General features: G+C 39.2%; 2 protein-coding genes across 2 annotated transcripts; one reads left to right on the top strand and one right to left on the bottom strand.

Annotated features, from left to right (window-relative positions):
* Nucleotides 1-890: 890 nt before the first annotated feature.
* LOC134617465 (desmoglein-2-like protein) lies at nt 891-8,598 on the bottom strand. Its single transcript, XM_063462714.1, has 14 exons — nt 8,452-8,598; nt 7,863-7,985; nt 7,074-7,229; nt 6,856-6,997; nt 6,577-6,740; nt 6,156-6,290; nt 5,838-6,023; nt 5,468-5,748; nt 5,219-5,361; nt 4,901-5,122; nt 4,407-4,637; nt 3,995-4,122; nt 3,564-3,902; nt 891-3,459 (listed from the first exon to the last, which is right to left on the bottom strand). The coding sequence occupies exons 1-14, from the start codon at nt 8,503-8,505 to the stop codon at nt 2,446-2,448; spliced, it is 3,318 nt and encodes a 1,105-aa protein (XP_063318784.1). The 5' UTR covers nt 8,506-8,598; the 3' UTR covers nt 891-2,445.
* Nucleotides 8,599-11,794: 3,196 nt separating this feature from the next.
* LOC134617309 (desmocollin 2-like protein) lies at nt 11,795-18,425 on the top strand. Its single transcript, XM_063462519.1, has 9 exons — nt 11,795-11,825; nt 13,056-13,279; nt 13,358-13,462; nt 13,759-13,914; nt 16,941-17,085; nt 17,174-17,328; nt 17,455-17,589; nt 17,737-17,922; nt 18,168-18,425. The coding sequence occupies exons 1-9, from the start codon at nt 11,795-11,797 to the stop codon at nt 18,423-18,425; spliced, it is 1,395 nt and encodes a 464-aa protein (XP_063318589.1).
* The last annotated feature ends 3,080 nt before the right edge of the window (nt 18,426-21,505 follow it).

The raw sequence follows: 21,505 nt of genomic DNA, 5'->3' as shown, positions 1-21,505 counted from the left end.
GCTAGAGGCAGAACACCCTCTTACTTTGTGCACTTCATAGATAGCGAGCATATAATGCTTACTTTGTTTCTCAAAGGGAAAAAAAGACACAAAAAAGGAAAGCGCTGTTCCTGCATTATCAGTAACTGAAACCTGAGTTTCTACTTCACTTTCTCCTCTGTTTATGTGAAGCATGAATGAACCTTTGTCAGTCAACTACAGAGAAACCTGTTGTATCCCTTCTATGCAGAAACACTCCTGTCGGGCTGGAAAACCCTGAAGCTAATGCTTACATTTTAACATCTCTACCTGCGGCATGTTTTAGTTGACATGCAAATATGCAGTTAATTTGTTGGTGATCACCAAGCCACATGCTTAAAACACATTATTGGAAAAAAAAGTTTTTAACTTTGAAGAATTGCTTTACATACACTGTCTCTTTCAATTAACAAACTATGTAGAACTATTATATCAGCTTAGGTCAGATTCAAATAAGGACTATTTTTTCCATATATGTTTACTATTGTATAAACTTTTTCAAATGTAACCAAAGAATCTGAAACTAAATTGTTTATATATAAAATATATAATAAAATATATTACAAATATGTTTATATAAATAACTTAACAATAACAATTAAATACCAATTAATGCTCATTTTCATTCTATCTGGCAAATAGTATAGTAGTATAATGTTTGATATTTTGCAAAACAGTCCTCTGGATAGCAATTTGCATAATATTGCATATCACATGACATCCAAAAGCTTATAATGTTGTAAAAAGAACAGTTAGGGTGATATGCAAGTAATTTCTGAAACATAGTTCTTAACTTTTTTTAACTCAAAGATGTACGATAAATCGTGTCATGTGTGAAATCAGAAAATAAAACGTGTCAAGCAGATTCTTTTCTGTTTGAATTTATTGTGATACAAGTTGAAAAACCCCTTAAAATAAACACATCTTCATTATCCCCGTGGATTAGCACTGCACTGCTATATTCTTACAGCATTTTAGAAAGCAGGTTTAAAAATACAGGTCAGTAGCAAGAACAGCAGCATTAAACTGGCAAGCTCATCCCATCCCATTACACACACACACAGCCACACACACACGCACACACAAAATCAATCTGGTAATGATCGCACAAAATACATTTCTTCAGCTTTGGCACTTAAATCTCATGGAATTAATACTTATATATATAAAAAATGCATACTTTCAGGAAAAATATAAAAATAGTGCAACAATTCAAATAGAGGATGCGTTATTTGAGCACACTCAGTATTTATCTAGTTTCTGTACAGCTTCTGAACACATTATGAAGTAGGCGAACGATCTAACAGTTAGCATGACAGCTTTAGTCATGGCTAAACAAATATACCAATGTACAAATAAAGCACCTTAAAAATCACAACACACTAAAATAATACATCAGTCTATGCAATAAATCTAATATTGACAGCCTTTAAAGATAAATGAAAAATCTACAGCCTCTACCTCTGCCAAAAACCGTGTTCGTTTGAAGACTAATTATATATACATTATATGTTAAAAAATTATCGCTAAGCAGAGAATAATCCTGTGTGGGAATTTTCATTGCAAAAAGTCTTTACTAAGATTTATAGCGCTCACGTTGTGTTTTTCTTGGAGTGTGGATGTATTTGTTTAGACCTATCTGTTGAGCTTTAATTGAATATCAAGTTCATGCATGTGATTTCTGGCTATTGATTAATTCAGTACCGTAGCCTTCAGGGACCACTCAAAAACAGTGCAGCAGTCCCCGCTCATACAGCAGCTTGGCAGGCTGGAAGCTATGATAGACAGGAGATGCAATGATCTGACAGCTATTGCTGCCCAAGGTAAGGGTGTAGACATGTTTTTACTTTACTTTCTCTTTTTAAAGGACACAAAGTTTACGTAAAACTGGTTTAGGACTAGTTGTTTTACTGCCCTGAAGCCATATTAGTTTTGTACCTAAAAAAACGTAGCACATATAGGTCTGTTAAGTGCACTCAATGTTTTGTTTTTTCCCTCGACTGGGTTCTAATAACAGAAGTCATGTAAGACCGTGTAGAAATTTTATACTTTTTTTCCTCTCTATAGTCAACACTGTATTGTATTCCCCTGCTGTTGACAGAACTGAATTTTGACATATCATTCAAAACAAATACAAGCTTGGTATAGAAAAAGGGGAGATGTTATTTTAACTAGTGTCAGTTTGAAAATCCAGCCTCTGCTGGCTAAGCGCACCTTACAGTCTGTATTACATACTAACTTCTCAAGTCGGTGGATGAGAACCTACAGTATAAGCAGACCAAACTCCAGTTTATACCACAATTAATAATCTGCATTAATAGAAATACAGCATGTTGATGTACTGTAGTACATTCCAGTCCAGTCAGTATATCATTACATGTCAAAACAAGAGTAATATTTGTAGTGAGGCTACAGAAAATGGTTGCTCTAAGCTCTTGAACTAGACTCCAAATTTCTCTCTGTCACCAAGACCTTTTTCTGCTGCACAACCACTCTCTTGGTCCCATGTGACTTGGGTGTGACTGTCAGCTTAGCTTCCTCATTTGACCCTAGAGAACTGTGCGAACCCACTGAAAAACCCTGAGCTTTCACTGGCACACTTCGGACTTCAAAGCCCTGCTCTGCAGACCTTTGTCCAGTCTGCACAAAGCCCTGCGCTAAATGCACACCTTGCTCTCCTCCTGACGATCCATTCTCCACCACTAATAGTTGTCTAGACCTGGACATGGTTCCTTGTGAAAGTCCTTGTGCTGCCTGCCCTGTTGCTTCACTTATTCCCCCCTGTCTATCGACAAGTACCACACCCTGGGAACTTTGGAGGCCACTGACTTGCACCAGCCCATGACTTAGCCCAGCTTGGCCTACTGAACCCACTGCCTGCTGCGTGCCTCCTGCCACAAGCATTACTTGGGGCTTGGACTCGACTACATACATGGGCGTAGCAGCATAGTACATAGCAGGTTGCTGTATGAGCAGTGTCTGACTGGGAATCACTATGTTGTCCTGGACGTGTACATTGGGAAGAGTTGCTGAACTCTGTGCTCTCCCAGTGATACGTTCCTCTTGGATAACGGTAGAAGATCCGGATGATACATTGGAGGTATTTAGGGTGTTAATATTGACGCGATCCCTGTCCCTGATGGTTTCTGTGTGACTACGGACATGTGTGTGTGTTGAGGTGGAAGGCCTCAAAGGAGAGATGGGTCTGACTGGAGTGGAAGAAACTGCCACATCTACAGATTCAGTGACCATGGTTGATCCCTGGCAAATCTCAGCCAGAGTTTTGAATTTAGGCCCGAGGTCATTAAGGAATGCAAGATCATCATCATTTTCAAGGAGACTGCAGCAGCCTACAGAACCTGCCAGCGACTCTTGACCCTCATAGTTGTAGATCAGCATACTGTCCTTCACCTGAGGTTGCTGTGCAGCATGATCGGATTTCTGCAAAGAAGTGGGGAAGAAAAAGAATATATTACAGCTCCAGACATAATGTCTTTATCTGACCTGAAAGACTGCAATTTCAACTTAACTTAGGGATCACTTACTCTTGCATAGTAGTCCCATAGAAATTCCTCAGATAGAGCCATGCCATCCCATGCCCCACCTCTGTATTGAGAGAAATTCATATCTTGTCTGGCCATCGTTCCTGTATTCAGGAAGTCCATATTCTGTCCACTGGAGTATTTGTACTGGTTGTACAGGTTCATGTTGTCAGCTGTCATATTGGATGTGTATATAGCGCTGCCTTTATAGGGCCCTCTTCCACCTGCTGCTCCTCCTAACTCTCCCAGCCCTCCAAGGTATCCCTGTCCCTCAAACATGTTGACATCCTTAGTCACTGCACCACCATCAACCTCCACTGGGACATGCATAAGAGGAACCTCCTGCAAGAGAAGGGTGGGATCCAGTCAGATAAATTTGATTATCAAACATTCAGAGTTGAAGGTGCCTGCACACATCAAAACTACAGTAATACCTTGTCTTCTCCCTGTCCCTCGGTGTGATATGAGATCAGCTGTTGCTTTGTGTCGTATGGAATAGATTTGAAATCGCCGATAGCCGCTGTACTCCCACACAGGCAGAAGAGCAACAGGAGAGGCAGCACTGAAAAACAGGCACATTTTCCACTAGATCAAAATAGGCTCGACTGATTAGGTCAAATTAAGTCCAATAATCAATGAATTACTTTAACTGAATAAACAGATTTAACAGGAAACAGAATGTATTTATGAAATAACCGGCATCTGTGTGTGACACAACTATTCAGATTAGTCAGTCTCTCTAGGCCTGCTACAACATGTACGATTAGGCAACCTTTTAAGTGAAGGTATGGAGAACTCCCCCATAAACTAGGAAGAGTAAAATCCTCAAACAAGGGCTCTACTCACAAAGCAGCAGCAGCAGTCCCAGCAACAGCAGCAGAATACCCGCAGCTCCAAAAGTTGCAGTCGACGTAGAGCGTGACACACAGGATTTGGTGTTTTTATTGCAGGTACATACAGTTAAATCTATTATCTGAGCATCAGCACATGACTTTCCCTGCTGGTCTGCGATGTTCAGTGTCACTTTGTGGACGCCAGGCCACAAATAGTTTTCTTCTCGCAGAATGACTGTAGTTTCTGAAGAAAGAAATGAGTAAATTAAATAAAAAATACTGCACAAAGTGTTTACTTTTTTTCTTTTTGTCTTTCAACGTGTAAGGAAGTGCACATGGATAACACACTCAAAATAAATGCTTAAAAAAATAGCAAGAAAATTTTTTTTCTAAAACACAATATACAATTTGTCCATAAATGCCTTTACTGTCAAAGGAAGCTCAGACGGTTGATCTAACAAGCTTTTGCTGGACTTTGCCGTACAGTGATTGTTTACATGGCATTACCATTAAAATGCTCCACTCTCCACTTCCCTGTGGTGCCCTCTTCAACCACAGTAAATTCAAATGGTGATGAATTGGGGAAGTGATCTTCATCTACAGCTGTGACATAGATCACACTATCCTGAAGGCACATGGTCTGAGTTTTAGAGGTCAGTCTTGGGCAGTGATCATTGAAGTCCTCCACCTGAATAGCTATGGTCCCCGTAGCAGTTTTTGAGGGCAGATCTGAAAGCCAGTGGAATGTAAGATCAATATTAATCTGTTGGGTACGATATTACTCCTGATTAGACTGATGTTTGCTGCCGTGTTAACAGAACTCACCATTGCTGATGCATATAATTTCTGCGTAATATGTTCCATTGATCAAGTGCACGGACTCTCGGTCAGGGAGTTTACTCAGCCTGATATCTGCTGTCTTTTCATCGATAATCAACCAGTTGTCAATGTCACGGTGTTTGGCATACCTTGAAGTACACATGTAAATTAATGTAAGAACAAAAATAAACTTTTCATATTCAGTGTAAGAATCGGTTGATATATGCGCAGGTGACACTTTCGGTTTAACTGTACCTCACGTTGGTGGCAATCTTTTGTGTGTCAGTGTCAATAGCAGCGTAATTAGTTATGACTTTGCTGAGGGAGGTGGATGTGTACTCCTCTGAGACAGTCACCACTTTTACACTTGGTTGGAAACGAGGTCCCTCCTTCTGATTGACCACGTTAATTGTGACTGGGTAGGTTTTGATACCTGTTGCCCCTGTCACAGACTGACTGCTGCCAAAATTATACGCTGCTTTGTTGGAAACCATGACACGCAAGTTCATCACCTTCAGTTCCTCATAGTCGAGAGCCTGTAGATAAAAGGGTAATGCATGAATTTTGACTCTGCTGGTCGAAACACATTTTTCCTTTTACTTATAATTTACACAGCACTCTTTACCTTCCGAACCATGATAATTCCCTCATTGGTTTCTTGATCTGTAGTGATATCGAAATAACCTCCCTCATTCCCTGAAACGATTTGGAAAGCAGCCAGCCAGTTGTCTGTGTGAATTAGGTCCATATCAATGGCTTTTATCCTCATAACTTCCACACCGACAGTGTTCTCTTCAATACGTCCTTCATACTGCAAATAAAGTGCACATGAACAACAACTGTTTTTGAAAAAAGCTTACTGTTGACCACTATGAAAACAAAAAACAAGAAAAACTTAACACAAGAAAAGAAGGGCTGGATGTGGTAAACGTGGAAGACCTACTGTTTCTTTTTCCAGCGTTGGAATGTTGTCATTTATGTCAAGAAGTCGGATCTCGACTTCTCCAGTTGACGTTCGTCCTCCTGGGCGTCCATTTAAATCACAGACTTTAATCATTAACTTATATGTATCTTGTTTCTAAAAAACAAAAGTTAGAAATGATTATTGGGTTTTAGGTTTTAATTTCACAGATGAATATGTTGGAATATGTACATGCAGTGTGGTGAATTAAATTTGACTAATTTCTTACAAATTATGTTTATAATATGAGGTCGTACTATAACGATGAACTTGGGGGCTGTGACAAAATCTACTGACTGATACTGATTTGACTAGTCTTGTGAGTTGCAAGCTTTTCCATTAAATAATTGTAGAGGCGCAAGAAGATTTTCACAATACCTAAAAGGTCAGTAAATGGGCTCACCTCCCGATCCAGTGAGGTACTTTGAACCATGAGCTCTCCAGTTTGAGAGTTCATCCAGAACAACCCAGCTGTGTTAGCCTGCTCAACAATGCTGTATGAGAGCTGGGCGTTCTCTGTTCTCTCATCATCGGCATCAGTAGCTATTATTTTCATGATAACAACACCTAGGAAATCGAAGGTACATGAAAAATACCAACTCTGGTAAATGAATTCAGTTGAGGACAGGATTGTTTTTGTGATCCATCAAATAAAAAAAGACACAAACAAATCTTAACATACCTGATCGACTAGATTCATTGACATATCCAACTTGCTGTAATTGAATGACTGGCGCGTTGTCATTCTCATCCTCAACGGTGATATTAAGGTCAATGTAGTTTTCAGCCTGGGTCCCATTGGTGTATCTTGCCACACCTCTTAACTATAAAGCACAACTGTATTAAAAACTGATTCACTTTGTAACTCATGGCTCTTTATAAAGAGGATTTGACTCTTACACGATAGAAGGCGATCTCCTCTCGATCCAAAATGGAATAGACTCTCAAACAGCCGGTGTTATGGTCAATACGAAATCTACCAACAGGGTCCTGGTCAGCACCAGGCCCTGTTATATAGTAGAGCATCTTCGCATACTCCTCCTTATCAGAGCGAATCTGAAATTCAGATACACAAACAGAATGAATCCATATGGAAGGCCAAAACCTTCAGTTAACAACGTAAGAAAACATTTACTGAACATATTGTACCATAGATTTAAAAAGTTGTATTTTTAAAATCATAATTATAGTAGAATATATTTCTGATAAATATAAGCATGACAAATATTGCAGATTGTCATTCAGACTGCTTTGAGACCATCTGTGCATACATCAGTTACTTAACATTAGTAGGTGAGTTATGAAGATTAATACACTTTAGAACAATAAACAGGGTTGTGTAAAAAAAAAAAAAAGCGCACAAAGCAGTATCTGTCATTTGTCTCTGTGTCTGAACTGACTCATTATGAATATGGCAGTCTGCCAGTGTCTGCCTCTGAAGCAACTCTCACATATTCTTGTTAAAGGCAAGTAAGTGAAAAGCAAAGGTGGCTGAAGGACATGCAGCTCTTGAAAATGATTTGTTTCACACAGTAAAATACATTAAAACGCATTAAACTGTTGCTTTGCCAGCATAAAAAATATTTGTATGACTGTGGAAAATAATATACCTATAAATATGTATATTTATATTTGTAAGATGAAAAACATTAATTTTACAATGGAATTCTTCAGAAAATAAATACACACTTTAGCAAAGCAATTAAGGCCGGTGTAATCATGGTTCTCAATTAGCTTTCGGGGCGGTGCGATCCAGTGTCTCTTCTGCCTGTGCAGCAGTCGTCCATTTCCTTCTGCTCCCACCGAAACAAGCTGCAAATGAACAAAAAGCGAGGAAAAGGTACATTATTATACATCTATCTATCTATCTATCTATCTATCTATCTATCTATCTATCTATCTATCTAATGTGAAGTCCACCCACAATACAATCTGCACATTATTCCCACTGTGTTATGATGTAGCAGAATATCTAATAATTACGTCTGCCTTACAAGTGGACCTGATTAAGACTTTGTTCCCCGAAACTTTCCTCCCACGTCCCGTATGGCGAAATAAACCAAATGAACTGTCCTGTGACCTTCGAGTAAAAGAGGTGAAAACGCTTCTCTTTTTTTCTTTCTCTTTTTTAACAGGAAGATTAAGCACATATCATCTTTGGCATCTTTAGCGCTCACATAGACACCACAAGCCAGAGCCACACCTGTATAGATCCGCTTTTCTCCATTCGACACTAAATGCGTAGCAATACATTGCACGTACTGAATGTGTTACTTACAGCTTGAAAGAACGCCAGGAGAATAATAATGCTGCTTTTCAGTAGTGATCCCATCGCGTCTAGAAATAAAACAAAATGTTGTCAATCCTCGAGTAAGAGTTCGGCTTCAGTTTGACTGCATCTGTAGCCTATTGTTAACTGCGTTTACACTTTGACCGTCCAGAGGGGTAGGAAGAAGTTTTACAGCGCTGGGCGGTTCTTCCCCCCCTCCTCCCCCCTAGTCTGGTTACTCATGACTGCTGATAGCGGGCGGAGAAAGGTGGAGTCCTATGTCCATTTTGTTCTGGCCTGTAATATCTCCGAGCAGCCCATTGTTTGTTATGAAAAACAATATGAACTAGACCGAAACAAGAGGGAAAGACTCCAAAATGGACCGCGTGAATCCAAACTATAGACTATTTGACCATCTAAAACTGCAATTTTACATTTCCACTTCCACACTACATTCTTTCTTTTCTTTTCTTTCCTTTTTTGTGCACCTAAAAATGTATCACAGTCCTTTTGGCCAACGTGCTTTCCCACTTATCTGAAAAACTTTACCAGTGCCCGTGAAATTCCTAAAGAGTGCACCGCTAGTTTCTAGGTTCCCAGCTCACTAGCTGTTGGCACACTCACAGTTTGGTTGCCAGGCTACACGCAAGGTTTATCCTGAATGGTCAAGGTGTGTTGCGACAGTACAATGGGAATTTAATCTGATTACTTATTTTGCATTAACGAATAAATTAGACATGTTTCTGATAATACTGGAATTACACAACCGGCAATCTTTCTTTCTTTCTTTCTTTCTTTCTTTCTTTCTTTCTTTCTTTCTTTTTTTAAATTAAGACTAAAATTTATGTAATACCTTTCTTGATGAGCATTTAAAAACACAACACAGAGGTGGATGGTTTCAATTGTGTCATATGATTTATGACAAAAAACATCATAAAAAGTCTGAGGGTGCTAATACCTGCTAATAAAGGTATTATCTTAGATAATGACCAAATAACTGTTTAATGTACTAGTCCTTATGAACAAAGGCCAGTTTTAAGCAGACACATGTGACAGTTTTTGAGGAACATTTTTGATTATGACACTTCACATTCTTCAGTTTGTCCAGGACCCACTCCCAAACACGTAGTTGTTAGTAATAATACACTAGTATTAGTGAGTCAATCCTCTTAAGCACCTTGTTTCACCTGAACACTTCTCTCCTACACATGACGTGAATGCCTCATTTGGCACTCATCCAAAGGGTGGTGAAAGCTGGGTGTGGTAGGTGTTTTAGGTGGATTGAAGAACTTTCTTACCTCAGGGACATGTGTGTCACTGTCGCAAAGTGAGCAGTTCAATTAGTGCTAACACTCAGTACCTTTAAAACTTTGCGTCTCAAAACATTTGGTCTGAGCCCTGCAGCATTTGGGTGGAATCCTGGCAAACAAACAAGGAGATTTCTTCGTCATCATTTCGCAACTTATGTGTTCAGACTAGAAGAGCTTACTGGATGAAGTCATGTTTTAATGACACAAAAGACACTGGGTGAATTTAATCGGAAGTGAAAAAATGGCTTGAAAATATTTCAGAGAAAGTTCACATTTTGGCTTTCTCCAAACTGCACAACTCAGCAAAAGCAAAATTTTGTTATTTCTAGAATGTGAAAACATCTGTTATGACTAATCTTACTAGGATACTGTAGGGAAAAAGTAGTCAGAAATAGGGAGACCGGCTGAATAACCAGAAGTACAATAGGTGTTTTCCACACAGGCTCGCTTAGATTCTAAATTCTGTAAACACACAGAAGCCTGAGCACAACAATAATTAACTTTTTTTTTATATCGGGAATAAAATCACATGGTATTTTGCTGTGTCTGTTTTGCATTTGCTGGTAAAGCGTTAAAGCTGTAAGCACTTTCATTATGTCCACGCCCATGACTCCCACCATAAGTCTTCCTGACATTTTTCTCACCTTTCCTGTTGCAGGCCCATATATCCTGCTTTCAAAATGCTTTCATAAACAAGGTCAAGCCAGTAGAGTATTTCCGAACTGGACGTATTTTAAATGATGTAGGGCCAGTGTTTCTGCTGCTTCACTTTTATCAACAGTTTATAGAGATAATGAGTGTTTCGCTGTGGTTACACAGTCTCCCCCACACCAGGCTTCATTCAGATCAAATTCCTGTGGTGTTCAGAGTGGAGCTCAAGTTTGTTCCTCCTACACAGTAGAGCTGCAGTCAAGAGAGGAGGAGCAAGCAGGGGTCAGTCTCTGTGTAGACCTGAGATAAGGCTCAACAAACAAGCAGACAGACCAGTATTTCTTCAAGCGCCTATACTTGTAGCATGCCATAGTGTTACAAGACTATTACTATTGCTTTGTACTGATGCATTCATATGCAAAATGCATAGGGTGATCTGATGTAACTCTTTATGTGGGACTGCATTGTCAACAGTGTCCTGCTTTGTAGAATGTGGATCCAAATGCAGGACTCAGAAGCAGAACTAAACTAAAAAAACACAGCTTTACTGCTGGAGCTTACAGAAAATATGAAAAAGAGCTGGGCTGGAGCCAAAGACACCAAACTGGGAAATTAAAGGGGAAACACGGAACACTGGTTTAAACAGCATGTGGGGAGGATGAGACCAAGAAAAGAAGTAAACTGATAGTCTATGGATGCATATTGAAGTCCAATGATGGTTCCCAGACAGGAAAGCAGCTAGGAAAAAAAAAATAGAGGGGTATATAAAGAGCATCAAATGAGACCACAAGAACAAGTTCACTTTACCCTTACTTAGCAAAGGAGTTGACCATCATTTATTTGACTGTTACATGCTAAATACAAATCTGGTAACCTGCACATTTTTATGTATCCTTTTTATTTTTTAATTTGGACACCAAACTGTCAGACCACCTCCTGTCATTACTAACATGTCCCTCATTGACAGACACAAATACAGTGTTTGGCTCACATTTACTTTTTTTGGGACCTGGTCACTTTTGTAAATGCAACATGCCTCACGTGTATTTGTAGCAAGGGAAAATTACATTTTTAGTTGTGTATTGCAGAAAAAGAGTAATGTTTCCCCCTGCTGGAGGGAAAAAAATATATGTATATATATATATATGTATATATATATGTATGTATGTGTATATATATATATATATATATATATATATATTTGGAACTTTTGGGGGGAGTTGTTTTTCACAGTTGGCAATGAGGAGCACAGTCCAAAGGTACTGTGCTTGTTTGAAATTTCACTTGTTGCAACAGATACTGCAGCTGATAAATGACCACATGTTTTCATTAAGACAGAAGTGGGGGCACAGACAAGTGACAAAGCTTCTTTTTTATTCAAAAATGGCAAAATGTTTTATTTCCAGCACCTGCCTAATGTTGGTAAGTGTTTCTAGTTTTCTTTATTCCACTGTTAGGGATGACCAGGGGTATTATAACAAAGGGTTGAATGCAAAAGCTAAATAAGTAGGGATTACCTAACATGTAATTAGTTCCATGTATGAAAACTCACTCTGACCTTGCAAGTGAAATTGCAAAGCTGTGTGAAGAAGAATTCAGAGTTTACAGTAAAATCGATGATTTCCAGTATTTTATTTCATCACTTGTCTACTTTGATTAGTACTGATACTTGTTAAGTCGTGCAACCTGTATTTTTTTAAAGAGCCATGTCTTAGGTAAAATTTAAGGCATTCCATCTATGCTAACTTTAAACCACTATACTGCTACAACTAGTTTTAAGTATGCATGACTGGGGTAGGGAGGATTGTAAAATCTTATTAAAAAGTGTTAAAACTATCCTACGGATAACAAATAACTACATTTTCCCTGTACTACTCATTTTCAGCTTTTCAAGACAGTCGGTGATTATCGCTGTGAGAGGGAAATGAACTGAATTATAATTGTGATATACTGGGATGATTTAAAAATGAGAGGCGAGTGCTTTTTGACCTAAATGCAGATTTTGAAGAGTTAATCTGCGTACAATAAAATGATTAAGATGCGTATTTTCTGATGTGGTCTCACTCAATTCTTCAGTTTTTTTGTTACAACGCACCCCACGTTATTTCAGGACTTAGCACCAGTAATGAGCCAGATGAACTCCTTGTGTTTGTCATCAATTAATTAATTTTGTGATATAGCTGGATTAAAAATATTGTCAATTTGTAGTTGATACACAAGGCTGTTTTTAATGTCAATATGTAACAATCCCAGCACAAATATTCTGTGAGCTGTAATTGCAGATACACAAAGGGCTGCAGTCATCCTCAGTCTCGCCTACAATACATTTCTCTTAATGCTTGCTGTCTGTCACTTCTGTCAGTGCTGTTTGCTATAGCAAAAATGTTAATGCCCAAAAGCATTAACAACATTTAAACGCGACAAGCCAGTTTGAAACTCACTTTCACCTTCAGATCCTGTCCTGTGTGGAGTCATGCTCTCTCCCGAGGTCTCTCTACGTAATTGTACCTGAAACAATTCCACCTGAATACCAAGTAGCAAAAGGTGCTGCTCTGCTTACTTTTTTTTCACTCCGTCTCTGTGAAAAAGTGTTGTAGGCCGACTGTTTTGTGTTTTATGGCTCTTTTTAACTTTCCCTTTATGGGTTTTCAGTTGAGGCCGTCAGCTGTGATGCCAAATCAATGCAGTTAATTGTGAAGGACCCGAGTTTTACAATAAACAGTAATGGAGCAGTGGTAGCTTTAACGTCTGTCTCAGTGGCAGAAAGAGGACGGACATTTTCTTTGTGCGCTCAGGATAATAGTGGACCGGAAAGTAAGATGGAAGTTCACCTTGTCCCCAGTACAATGCTGAAAAAACATGTAAGGCAACTGCATGTTGTGAGCCGTTTATACAGCTCAGAAAGCACAGTGCGTTTTTTTCCTAACATATCCTGACTTGTTGGAATGTCACAGAAACGAGGCCAAGGATTCCTGAGTCGCTCTAAAAGACGCTGGGAACCTCCGAACTTCAACGTAGTGGAGAATTATGAAGGACCCTATCCAAAACTAATGGAAAAGGTGAATTGAATGTATAATTTATATAATTTATGCAAATGTTCATTATCAGTACACATTGTTCTCTTTTCTCACTTCCCCTCAAATCAATCCAATTCACTCAGGAGTCACACCTGTTAATTAAATTACATTCACCTGACAAAGTGATTAAAAAAGAAAATCAAAGAAAATAAAGACACATTACCAGCATGCCAGATTAGAATCTCCCCAGAGTTTTAATTTGTTTATGAATAACAGAATCCTTCTTTTTTTGTTTTGTTTTCCTTAATATTTATTGTTTTATTTCGTTTTTGCTGCAGCTGGTGTCAGATTCATCTGCCTACCGGGATGTGTACTACACTATCGAAGGAGAAGGAGTCACTACGTATCCAACTGGAGTGTTCAGACTGGACAGAAACACAGGGGAGCTGTTCTTGCTCAAAGCAGTGGATCGTGAGGAGTTCCCAGAATACAATGTGAGTGATTAAGAAAACAATTTAGAAGGTTTGTAATTGGTTCCAGTAATGTTCAGCAGTCATTCAAAAAGAATGAGTAAACACTGATTCATATACAGATTTTCAACAGGTAATTTTTGAGCTTGTTTCTCTACTAAGCATATTTATTAATGTTTGTTTAAGGATGTAAGGATGTACTGGGAGGAGGCAGAATGGATATATTATTTTGTACTTGTCTTATCTTGCGTTTTGTACTTGTACTTGTATACACACACAAAATGGAATCAACTGATAGACCAAACTGTATTCTAAACTTTTGACTCATCAAAGTAGCCACCTTTGAAAGATATAACAGCTGAACACACCTGTGGCATTCTTTCTACAATAGAAATCAAATATTTTTCAGAAAGTTCTTCCCATATCTGTTGTTGAAGTTCCCATAAATGAGTGACACGTGTATTAAAACGTCTTGATGCATTCTCAATCATCCAGGAAAGTAAATCTCCAAAAGTTAATTCTGTTCATCTGGACGTAGCGTTTTGTGGGAGAAACGTTTCGTCACTCATCCAAGTGACTTCTTCAGTCTCAGCTGACTGCAGGTTTCCCCAAATCTTATAAACAGTACATTTGCATAATGAATGAAACCAAGGCAGGTTAGCCTTCTTAGACTGTGAGATTTCCATCAGTAATGGGGGACATTTAAAAGCTGACGTGTACCGTAAACCTACACATACTGATCAGTATTTAAGGTTTGACTCTCATCATCCACTGGAGCACAAACTGGGTGTCATTAGGACGCTACAACACAGAGCGAACACCATCCCCACTGACACAGCGGCCAGGGAGTCAGAAGAACAGCACATCAAGAAGGCCCTGAGTAAATGTGGTTATCCCAGCTGGACTTTTGTCAAAGCTGGAAAGGCACCTAAAGAAAGCTCCAGCTGATCCAGGAGAGAAGGACAACCGCTGCCCAAGCAAAAACCTGTAGTGATCCCATATGTGTCAGGAGTATCGGAGCAGTTGAGACGCATTTTTTCTAAACACCGGGTCTCTGTGGCTTTTAAACCCCAAAACACGCTGTGCCAAAAATTGGTCCACCCCAAGGATCGGGTCCCCCGACACAAACAGAGTAACATAGTGTACGCTGTTAAGTGCCAGGAGGATTGCCAGGATTTATACATCGGGGAAACCAAACAACCTCTGGCGAAGCGGATGGCTCAACACAGAAGAGCTACCTCGTCAGGCCAGGACTCTGCGGTCTATTTACACCTACAGGCCAGTGGACACTCTTTCAAGGATGAGGATGTACACATCTTGGACAGGGAGGAACGCTGGTTTGAGCGCAGAGTCAAGGAGGCCATTTACGTGAAAAGGGAAAGAACATCTCTGAATTGAGGAGGGGGCCTAAGGGTACATCTTTCACCATCTTACAATGCTGTGACTGCAGCCATTCCCCAACTCTTTGTGAATGGGACTCATGGCCATTGATCAGTGGTCTTTGATCAGTGGAATTTGATCAGTAGTTGTTGATCAATTGTCATGAGAATCTGATCAAGGAACTGACCTCCCAGCCCATTGTTCCTTCAGTGGTGCTAGTTTCAGTAATTGTGCAAATGTACTGTTTATAAGATTGGGGAAACCTGCAGTCAGCTGAGACTGAAGAAGTCACTTGGATGAGTGACGAAACGTTTCTCCCACTGAAAACGCTACGTCCAGATGAACAGAATTAACTTTTAGAGAGTGACACGTGTAGGTTGGTTTGCTTTCACTCTTCTGTCCAGGTCATCCTAAACCAGCTTGATGCGGTTTAACACTCCATGTTTTCAAGCTTAGTATCTTGTTCTTTTTTCCTGAGGTAGTTCTGGCATAGATTGGACTGGATGTTTTGGGTCATTATCTTGCTGTAGGATGAACCCTGACCAAATAGGTGCATACCAGAGGGTATTGCATTGCACTGTACAATGCTATGGTCGCCGTTTTGGTTCAGGGTGCCTCTCACTCTGTACAAGTCACCGACCCTGGATTCAGCAAAACAACCTCAGACCATCACACTTCCTCATCCATGTTTGACAGTTGATGCCCCACACTATGGAACCATCCTTTCGCCTACTCGACAGCGTACAAAGATCCTATGAACCAAAGATTTCAAATTTTGATTCATCAGTTGATAATACCTTCTTCAAGTCTTCACTAGTCCAATGGCGTTGTTTCATGGCCCAGTCAAGCCTCTTTGTCTCGTCCTGGTGTGTTATCAATGGCTTTCTTGTTGTGACTGTCAAACCTGCTGCTCAAAGTCTTCTCTTCACAGTTAAAAGTGAGGCTTGCTTACTATGACCACTATTAATCTGTGCTTGAAGCTGTTGTCCTGTGAGCCACCTATCACGCAAGCTGTTAACTCTCAGAAACTTGTCCTGTGATGCAGTTGTGGCTTTGGGTCTGCCAGACCTCTTCCTGTCAGAGTTTTCCCCAGTTTCTGAGTGAATTTTGATGGTGAAGGAACAGGACACACTGACACCTTGGCTTTGTTTGCAATTTCTCTGTAGAAAAGACCTACATTTTTAATGCTATGATGGTCTCTCTTACACTGTTCATCTCCTTTTTCTCGCCATTTTTGTAGCAACACACTACTTTCTGCAGTACAATACTGTTCAACTGATTCTCATGATGGTATGGTACCACAGTGTGTTCCAACACTGCTTTTATGGAGGCAGAGGGGGTTGTAAATAATCCAGAAAAATTGGAACACCTGTAGGAATTAGTAGCACCATCGTTCAAGGCTTGATCAACTTGCTGCAGAACAGCTCTAAATTGTTAACCCATTTTGTGTTCCCTGAATAAGGCCTTTTTGTATAATTCTGAAATGTACATTATGTTTTAGTTTTTTTATAACCTTACCTTTTTTTTTTTAACCTCTGGCAGTTCACCACTTATTTTTGTACCATTTCAAGCCATTCATTGGATTTGAACTATTTGAATTGCAATAAATAACTGAAAAAATTGTTGTGTTCTAAAACGTTTGACTGATAGTGTATATATTTCCCATATAGATTGTGGTGCGTGCTTATCACAAAACAACATGGATGCAGACAGATGAGGATTTGCCCATAAAAGTGGTTGTAAATGATGTCAATGACAATCCACCGGAGTTTGTAGGTCCACTACAGTTTACAGTTCCTGAGCACTGTAGTGCAGGTGACAAAAGCAAAATAGAGTAACAGATAATTCTGTGGTGTTTGACTTTCAGTGCAGTTGCTCTAAATGATCATGGTTTCCAATACAGGGACTGCGGTGGGAAAGGTGAATACAATGGACAGAGACCAAAATGGCACTGACCATGTGAAGATTAGGTATACACTCCTAACTGGAACAGCCATGTTTGCCATTCATCCGGAAACAGGTGTCATCTCAACAACAATCAACACCCTAGACAGAGAGGTGAGCACTGCTTCTGCATCAGTGAAACCTGTGAACTTTATTTAAATGAAAATAGCATTGAAGTAGATGATACAAGTGCTTTCCAACATGTTCTCCTTATAATATTTTGTAACATTTCTTTTTAAGTTAACAGACAACCATTTGGTGGCTGTAAAAATTCAGGATATGAATGGTGCAGCAAATGGTCTGGTTGCCACATCAACAGCAACAATTGTTCTAAATGACATCAATGACAACCCACCAACCTTCATGAAAACATCTGTAAGTGCTTGAAAAAACTGTCAGTATGTAATCTGGCTGAATAAGTGAAATCATATTTGTTGAACAATAATTGTTTTAAGGACATTTTTGTACTTAATTTTCCATGAACATTGGTTGTCTGATAACATAACATCCCCATTCTTTTAGTATGATGTCACTGTGCCAGAGAATGAAAGTGAAAAACTTCTACTTCGAATTCCAGTTCAAGATAAAGATTTGATAAACACACCAAACTGGATATCAAAGTTTGTCATTACTCAAGGAAATGAGAATGGAAATTTCAGGATTGTTACTGACCACGAAACAAATGAAGGGCTTCTGTACGTCTCAAAGGTGAGACTGACTTCTTATTAAATTTGTTATTATCATTATAACGATCTTATATTATTGTACGGTACAATATAAAGCGCCTTGGGGCGACTGTTGTTGTGATTTGGCGCTACATAAATAAAATTGAATTGAATTGAATTGTCGTAATGTTGGTAGTAGCATTTTACATGGATCACATTTAACGGAAAGTCCGCCTTTATAAAACTAATTTATATTCATAAACTTTTAAATGTCTTTCTTTTTTTCAGCCATTAGATTATGAGAAGACCAACAATGTGCAGCTTCAGATCACGGCACAAAATCAAGCACCGCTGAATGGCAGCAGTGCCAGTTGGCAATCCATCCCTGTGAATGTCAGTGTCACCAATGAAGGCCCAGAATTCTCTGCTCCTTCAATCCGCTTCAGTGTCAAAGAGAACACACCAAATGGCACAGTGATAGGAACTTATACAGCTACAGACCCTGAGACCAAGAGCAGCAAATCCCTTAAATGGAACCCTCTCTGACAAAGTAAAGCATGCTAAAAACCTCAGAAATCTACACATTGTTTCAGCACCTAACGAAGCCGCAAGTCTTACAATGCCATTTCTATGGCTTTGGGACTCCAGTGAACCACGGTGAGAGTCGTTATTCACAATTGGAGAAATCCTGGAACAGTGGTGAACCTTCCCAGGAATTGCTGGCCGACCAAAATTACTCCAAGAGTCCATCGACTACTCATCCAGGAGGTCCCAAAAGAACCCAGAACAACATTAAAGAACCGAAGGCCTCACTTGCCTCAGTTAAGGTCAGAGTTCATGAGTCAACAATAAGAAAGAGACTGAGTAAAAATGGCATCCATGAGAAAGTTCCAAGGTAAAATCAGTGCTGACCAAAAGATCACAAAGGCTCATCTCATATTTTCCAAAAACATCTTCTGGAAAGACAAGACATCGGGGAAAATATTCCATGGACTGACAAGACAAAAGTATCTTTTGGAAGGTTTAAGTTCTTTTACATCTAGCATCAAACACACAATTAAGAAAAAACAGAAAAACCATGATACCAGCAGTCAAATATGGTGAGACCATGCTGTGATGGTCTGGGGCTCCTTTGCTGCTTCAGGACCCGGATGCCTTCTCGTAATTGATGGAACCATGAATTCTGCTTTGTACTAGAAAATCCTGAAGGAGAATGTCCGGTTGTCACTTTGTTGCATGAAATTCAAGTGCATTTGTATGATGTAGCACGACAATGATCTGAAACGCATCAACAAGTCCATCTCTGACTGCAGTGGCCTAGTCAAAGTCTTAGCTTTCTCAACTGAAATTGGCCATTCATGCTTGAAAACCCTCGAATGTGGTTGAATCAAAACAATTTTGCAAAGAACAGTGGGACAAAATTTCTCCGCAGTGATGCGAAAGACTCAATCCCAGTTATTCCAGTTGCTTGACTGCATGCAGTTCTTGGTGCTAAGGTAACTGCCCCAACCAATTATTTTGTTTAGGAGCAATTACCTTTTCACACAGGGCCAGACAGGTTTGGATAACATGTTTCACTTAATAAATGAAAAACAACATACAAGACAAAACAAAAAAATACAGGATATTGTATTTACTCAGATTATCTTTGTCAAACATTAAATCTACATTGATGATCTGAAACATGGAATTGTGACAAGTGTGCAAAAAATAAGGAATCAGGAAGGAGGCACTGTAGGTGACACTTAGTAATTGCAATTGTTCCTGTGTGCCAACATGTACACATTTTCTACATTACTGTTGTATTGCAGGCTCCATGACAACAACAGGAACTGTCATCCTTCTGGTGGAGAATCCTATGAGTCCAGTCAGCATTTTATTAAAAACCAAGACAGTGCAAAACGAAGAGGTTTGGAGGGTTCCAGGTAATATGTTTTGAGAAACTGCCCATTAAATTCTTAAAGAGTGTAAAAGTGGTGAGCTTGGAGAACCAAACATCTACAAAGGCATTAACACTGTGACAATAAAGATCGAGAACACGAATAAAGATCCAGCAGTCGATATTCTGCAAAATGGATTCTGGGTAAAAATATCTCTAATATTGACAGTTACCCAAATTTCAATTTGTTATTGCTATTATCAATACAAGTCTTAACTCAGGTTTACAACTGCCATACAGCAATTTTTTTATTTTTTATTTTTTTTTACAGGGACGTGCTGATCTGCTGCCCTAAGAGATTGTGTAGACTTTGTTTGTTTTGTCGTTTTTCCAGTTTCACTTTGATAAGGAGTTAGTCGTAGGATTGCACAGTAACTGGTTCACTGCTGTTTTGTTTATTTTAGCTGGTTACTGCCCTGAAGCCACACTAGTTTGCATCTAAAGTAAATGGAGTGTATTTAGGATTGTGATTATATATCTCAGTATTGTTTACCATCTTAAAATTTACAACAGTTAATCCATGGCAACAACTTAACAATAGTAGGTGAGATGTGAAGCTAGATTCACTTTAGAACAATAAACACACACACACACACACACACACTGACCAAATTTACACAGAAATACTAATAGCAGGTGATCTAGGAGGAGGACAGGGTGAAAGGGCAAAGTGCTTCTCGCCTTGTATGACCCCTCAGTTCAGTGGACTCGAACATGTGAGGGCTGGGTGGGTTGGTTAAAGTTTGAAGCCACTGGAAACATTTTATATGTTCTTCACACAAAATGGGCCAAAGGCAAGGAATCTCAGGTTGAAATAATAATCTTCTTTTTTGACTGCTCCCCTTAAGGGTCGCCACTATGGATCATCTGCCTCCATCTCACATTATCCCTGTTATCCTTCTCTCTCACACAAGCCCTCTGCATGTCCTCCTTCACTACACTATATGCATGAATCTGTGGTCTTCTTCTTTTCATTTTCACACATTTTTATGCTATTCGGGGTTCTCTCTGGCATCGTGGATTATGGCCATGGCGTTCCTTCATTGCTCTCTCTAACCTTGCTTGATTTCGATTTAGACTACCTATCCCATGAAGTAAGATTCACAACCATAATGGTGAGAAAGAAATGCCAGAAAAAAAAGGAAAATTCCAAGAATTTGGCTTGAGCCACCTGTGTATATTATATTATCACCATTTATATCTAGTCATGACCACCTTGTTATGTCGATCCTGATGTTTTGTGCCATATATGCATATTTTTCGCAACAAGCTATAAAATAGGTTGTGATATATGGTATCACAAGTAGCAAACATAGCTTATGCTGGTATTATTTGCAATGAGAAATACTATAACTGACTTTTTTTTTTTTTTTAAATGTCTTAGTTAGTGAATAGATTTGGAAATTATAAGTCTAAGTGAAATCTTGGTGGTGATACAAGTGCTGGTTGGCCACAACTCTGAATGCTGATAGATCTGTAGCAGCAGACTGAAAAACCATTGGCTGTTACCAAGAATTCCCAATGACTTTTGGGTGGTAGGGAGCACCACGGAGGCAATATATCACATAATATGGGGGAATTATGCAATTGCTGTTTTTATTTTTTATTTTTTTATAAGCAATCAATCATTCATTCCATGGCTTTCTTAGTATTTAAAAACACAGAGAGTGGTTTTGATGGTGTCACA

Source organism: Pelmatolapia mariae, linkage group LG18 (genome assembly GCF_036321145.2).
Source record: "Pelmatolapia mariae isolate MD_Pm_ZW linkage group LG18, Pm_UMD_F_2, whole genome shotgun sequence".
In the NCBI taxonomy this organism is placed as follows: domain Eukaryota; kingdom Metazoa; phylum Chordata; class Actinopteri; order Cichliformes; family Cichlidae; genus Pelmatolapia; species Pelmatolapia mariae.
This window is presented reverse-complemented; position numbering and strand designations above follow the sequence as displayed.